At 40.5% G+C, this 5,783-nt stretch overlaps 2 protein-coding genes across 2 annotated transcripts in view; one reads left to right on the top strand and one right to left on the bottom strand.

Moving 5' to 3' along the window:
• Positions 1–320: 320 nt before the first annotated feature.
• LOC108623807 (WD repeat-containing protein 44) lies at positions 321–3,818 on the bottom strand. Its single transcript, XM_018022607.2, has 7 exons — positions 3,812–3,818; positions 3,518–3,636; positions 3,290–3,431; positions 2,796–3,181; positions 2,570–2,707; positions 2,206–2,493; positions 321–2,130 (listed from the first exon to the last, which is right to left on the bottom strand). The coding sequence occupies exons 1-7, from the start codon at positions 3,816–3,818 to the stop codon at positions 397–399; spliced, it is 2,814 nt and encodes a 937-aa protein (XP_017878096.1). The 3' UTR covers positions 321–396.
• A 402-nt stretch (positions 3,819–4,220) lies between these two features.
• The window catches only part of Fmr1 (synaptic functional regulator FMR1), an 11,988-nt gene continuing 10,425 nt past the window's right edge, over positions 4,221–5,783 (top strand). Inside the window, exons 1-3 of the mRNA XM_026812628.1 lie at positions 4,221–4,336; positions 4,739–4,791; positions 5,519–5,745. Of these exons, the coding sequence (XP_026668429.1) occupies positions 4,286–4,336; positions 4,739–4,791; positions 5,519–5,745 (331 nt within the window). The 5' untranslated portion in view covers positions 4,221–4,285. The remainder of the gene's footprint in view (positions 4,337–4,738; positions 4,792–5,518; positions 5,746–5,783) is intronic.

The raw sequence follows: 5,783 nt of genomic DNA, 5'->3' as shown, positions 1-5,783 counted from the left end.
TCTTATAAAACTATATAGTTTGTATGGCTTACTTAAAACTTTAATAGACATTGTATATGCAAATGTATGTTCAATTTATAGCGAATGGAAGATGTTCCCGGTTTTAATTACAAAGAAAAACTGAAGCAATGCCCTAGTATCAAGTTTATGGGTATTTTGTATTGCTGTTATTATATTTTAAAAGCTTTCTTATCGTGACGTAAGCCGTGTCGCATGCATCTCAAAATATCGTCTCCGAAACTTTTTAATACAGGCGTAATTACGTTAAAAACAGCGTACAGTGAGTCGTACATAATTCACTGAGATAAAATAAATACATGTACGTAATATACTGGTGTTCTTATTGATCTTTTTAGTATTAACAATAATGCATAAATCAATATAGTATCATGTACGTTACGCGAGAGCAGATGCTGGTAGGGAACTATGCTTAGGTTTCGTCTTATTTAGGAAAACCTTGATGCAGCCATTGAAATCGGCACTCACGAGGACGTGACCACCGCAACCTTTGGTACGCTGTTCTACCACGGGATCGACAGGGGATACACCCACGGTCGAACTAGCTAAATTTTTCGCGTCCTCCTTGTTTTCCCACTGCTCCCTTTCCTCGATCTGTTTAATGATACTATCTGGATTCGGCGCGAATACTGCACACGTTACTACCGCGTTATGAGCTTTTATACCTTCCCAGAAGTCATTCCGATCTCTACGTACGCTTGAAAATTTCGAGTAATCGTGATTAGTTTTCCAAATATAAATACACTGGTTCTCCGAACCGCTGACTATATATTGCCCGTCAGGACTGAAGCTTGCTTTTATCTGACTACTAACATTAACGTAACCTTTGTATTTGCATGATAAATTTAAATCTCGCAAATCGTACAAGCGTATGCGGCTGTCGTTCGAAGTCACTAGAATCTTATCCTCCCCCGGCATCGGCTCGATACCACTGATCTTTCTACCCCTTGAATTTTTCCCTCTCGTCGATCGGACGTGTATCTGGGTGTGATATTTCAATTGATCCGTATTGTAAAATATGCATCGACCATCGTAAGAGCCGACCACCGCGAATTTCCCATTCTGACAAAAGTTCGCAGCAGTGATCAACTTGGTTTGCCCATCGACTTCGGTCCACACGGCTACTTTCTTGTCCGGTATATTCCACAATCGAAGTTTGCCGTCCAACGATCCCGAAATGAAGTAACGATCGTCGCGAGGATGAAACGCTATCGCTGTGACGAAGTCGATGTGCTGGAAACAGCATAAGCACTCCTTCCGTGATATATGCCAGAGCCGCACGGTTTTGTCCATCGACGAGGATAAGACGAAATAATTTTTAGACCATGAAACGTCGAGCAGGTCAGAGGTGTGTCCGGTGTAAGTGCAAAACGGTTTCGGCATAAAAGGGCTTTTCGTTCCTTCTATTTCGTTAAAGGCACTGGCCACGACGTTAGGATCTTCCATAGACTGTTGCGAGACTAAAGATTCTTGCGAGGGAGTGGGACTAACTTTCTCGGCGTTGTATTTAGTTCGCATATCTTGAAAATATGTAAAAGCATCGCGCAGAACCCAAATTCTTAAAACCTTATCTTGGCCAGCTGTGGCGAGTAATCGTCCGCAGGCCGAGAATTTCATGCACCAAACAGGACCCGCGTGCTCGCCGCTCAAATCTTGAACGTGTTGCAAACAACTAAACTCGTACGGTCCTTTATGACTGTTGGACGCTTTTAACTTTATGTATTGCTGTTCTCCGGGATAGACTTCGTCTACTATGTCCATAACGTCTTCCTTGTGTCTCGCGTGCGAAACTTCTTGCGCGATGGATTTTGCCTTGTCCATCGTCTTCTTCACAGTAGAGCCCAAGAATCGTTTTAACTTTTGAGTTCGCTTTCGAACTCTACCAACGGACACGTCTTCGTCGGGTGGTAAACTCGACATTTTACTGTCGACACTTTCCTCGTCACTTTCTTTCTCTTTCTCTAGACTAGAATTACTTATATATTCCGAAGTAAGTCTCATAATATGAAGCGATAAGGGATTGATGCACTGTGGTAATTTGTCTTCGGCTATACTTAATGGTACTCTCTCCCCGGTGTCTAGGTTTAATACGGTTACCTGTTCCAAGATCTCCTAAAAAATGAACGCATCATTATTAAGACGACGACCATAAAACTATATTATTTTTTATATTTCAGTCAAACATACCATATCTGTGAGACGCTTCCCAGAATCTGTCCTGGTTCTAACAAACATGTTTAATTGCTGAATCATGTCTTGATCGCCTGCCGATTTTCGCCTTTCTTTCGAGCCTTGAGGACTCAAACCCGTTAATTTATGAGGCCCTAAAGAATGGCGACCAATACTACTGCTGGACACAGATCCCAATGCGCTACTCTTGTCGCTCAACCTCACACTCAATAATTCAGCTTTCATCTTCTCTATTCTTTCTAATTCCTCGCTCGACGGACCTTCAGCTTTTGATTTATCTTCGTCCTGTGCAAACATGATGATTGTAAATAAAATATGTTTAATCAAACCGATCGAACTGTATGATTGTAATAATACGAACCTGTGGCTTGACAACATATTGTCCTTTCGTTGCAGATCGAATATCGAGAGAATGTTCAAATTCTCTAGTAATAGATTCAATGGTACTTGCTGGACTTGGCAATGGCGAGGCAGGTAATACTGATTCTGCTTTAGAAGGCTGAAATTATAAATTAATTCTATTTAGTATCAGCTCTATAAATATTTTATGTTATACATGTTTTATATTGATCAGATAGATATCGTACTGCGAGGTCGGTAGGTGTTTGAGCTTTCGACTTTTTTTTACGTCTCGGTGGTGCAACAGGTATCCCAGCCATAGTTACGTCTTCATTCGACTTTCCATTATTCTTTGTACTAGCGATGACATCAGGTTCTTGAAGCATAACAGTCTTATCATTTTGTGACTGAGACGTATGATTCGACCTACTGTTAACAGAGGATTCCAGAAGGATATCCCCTGATAACGTAAGGATGCTGGATGTCTGGGACACCTTACCCGATGCTGTGTCCTCGTCTTTGCTTGGTATACTAGCAATGGAGGACATCTGGCTTTCACGGGTAAGGGTGGTAGAAGGGGGACACTGAGTTACACTCGGTGCAAGCGTTACTGATGCACTGTCCCCGACTCCAGCTAAAATTCGACCAACTCTTCCTAAAGATGTCATACTTTGTAAACTAAGTGTATCGTGCTCTATGATTCTAAATGGATGAGTTGTCTTTGATGGGGTAGGATAAACACCCTCGATAGATGACGTTTGACTGTCTGGAGGTGAACTGTTGATGGGAATATCATCGTCCTCTGTTTGCATACGTTGTCTAAGTTCACGAAATCTTCTTCTGCCGATGGTTTTATCTGTACCTGACTCCTTTCCATCTTCTTCCTGCTTGAATGGATACTTAGCATTACTATCTAATTCGGTATTAGGCATGTCGCATGCATCGATGTGCTATGTTAACAGATACTTACAGCTTTATCTTTACTAACTGTACATTCTATTGTTACATGTTCCTTTGGTTCTACAATTGGCTTAGGTTCAGCAGGTTTCACAAAAACATCTGGTTTAGGCTCAGCAGGTTTCACAAAAACTATAGAATGAAAAATGTAAATTAAGTATAATTGACATTATTCCGAACTGCAGATTAGACTGTTATGAAATTTATCTGAAGGCATTTTGTTATCAAATATATAAAGTATATGCATGTACATAGATAGTCGAGGCTTTTTGTAAAATTCACGATAAGCAATCACAGGCAATATTACCGTGCATTGTGATGAAAAGTATCATCCTCTGCATCGAAAAATTCCTCGGAATCGCTGCTTCCAGACATTGTCGTCTGCACTGAACGATCGGCGATAATACTCTTGTCTGCATCGGTACTGTCAAGGCACGTCACGCGTTTCGCAAAATCGCGAACACTAGGGCCAGGTAGAAGCGGCCGCAGGATCGTAAGCGGCACCAAGTCATGATTTGACTTCCAACAGCGGTTACACAAGTACAGTTCCGCGCTGAACGTGCTGCTGCTGGTGCGTATTTCAATTATCCTAGTTCTTTCAAAACCGTGAATTAACGATGCGAATGTGGTAGCACTGCTCGAATTCATCCAATAAAGAGGCCGCGTCATGGAAAAGAGTTGTACGATTGGTGAACAACGAATCTGCAGGCTCGAACTCGTGCAGCTGCCCGCTCGCCAGCATGCCTGCTGCAAAGGAGGCGAGCCGTCACACAAAAGCAAGATGGAGGATCTCACAGTCGAAGTATGCGGCGAAAACGGAGCATATTATAAGGTTCGTTCTGTGAAAAGTATACAAAAAACAGGGCGGAAGATGAAGGCCGTGGATAGACCAACTCACGGCCCGTGACGCGGTTCTAATCTCGCTAAAGAGTCTCCTGTACTTCGCGAAACCGCGGCCCTCAAATGTTCGCGAGGTAACGCGGCTTCCTCCGACGCCATGTCTCGTTTGACAGGGCGTGATTTTCGTCAACTGTTCATGTTGCTGCCCGTCTCAACAGTTTTGCCGATTCACGGAAACCCGTTTACTTAATGCCGCGATTAGGAGAACGCTGCTTTCGCGGGTACCCCGAAAGCATCGCGATATCGTGTGCCCCCCCGATTGTCTTACGCCACTCGCTATACTTTTCATACCTGTACAGGATGATTTTACATGCTTTGCACTTCATTTTTTCAGGCCTTTGTCACCGACGTCTTTGAGGACGAAGTTCTGGTAGCTTTCGAAAATGAGTGAGTTTTCAATATTGAATGTTTGAGATCGGTTTAGATAGTGATACATGAGGAAGTGCACCATGATGCACCTTGTGCTAATAACAGTGTAGCCTCTTGAGCACAAGATTATACTATTTTTATCAGCTCCATAAGGCTCAATATTTCTAATACCTGAGTTAATCGCAGAAGTACTATAATATTTATAAATATCTCTCAATACTGTTACTCAAGCAACCATAGTTTTGATTTCTTTTTCACATGCATTGATTTTTACAACACTATTGTTAAAACATTATTAGATACATGCATGTGCATATAAATACACAAGATGTTTCAATGTAAATGATTTAAAGAATTACCGTTTTTACATTACTTTTTTGATATGCATTGAAAGTAAAATATTTTCTTTGTTCCTGTTTCCTAACATACGATACGATTGTAACTTACGATAAATATCAAACTCTTATACTTCATTTAATTACAAATGTATTGACATCGAACAAATGATTTATTAAGTAGTATTATATTGCAGAAAATAATGATGCAAAAGACAGATAATATATAACATATGCACCCTGGCACGTGTTGATATGTTTTCATCAGAAATCAAAAATCATCAAAGCAGTTATACACGTGTATCAATTTCGTTAAAATCAAATGTTTAAATTATCATTTAATATTATGCAATCTTCTACTTGCTTCATGATTTTTGAGGATGTTTAATGGAGCATCTAATGCATTCCAGCTGGCAACCAGAGTCAAAGTTTCCATTTGCTCAAGTACGTCTACCTCTAACAGATAGTCAGAAACCTGAATTTGCTGAGAACATGGAAATTGAGGTATTTTCTAGGTCCAATGAGCATGAAGCTTGTGGATGGTGGAAAGCAGTTATTAAGGTTAGTATACATTATAATAAAAAAATACATGTTAACTTCATTCAGTTAGTAAATAATCTAAAAGCTAATATTTCTTGTAATTTTATTTACAAGAATTTTATTTGTTTCAGATGA

This window comes from Ceratina calcarata, unplaced genomic scaffold, assembly GCF_001652005.2.
Source record: "Ceratina calcarata isolate Rehan_Ccalc_2016 unplaced genomic scaffold, ASM165200v1 scaffold291.2, whole genome shotgun sequence".
NCBI classification, from domain to species: Eukaryota; Metazoa; Arthropoda; class Insecta; order Hymenoptera; family Apidae; genus Ceratina; species Ceratina calcarata.
This window is presented reverse-complemented; position numbering and strand designations above follow the sequence as displayed.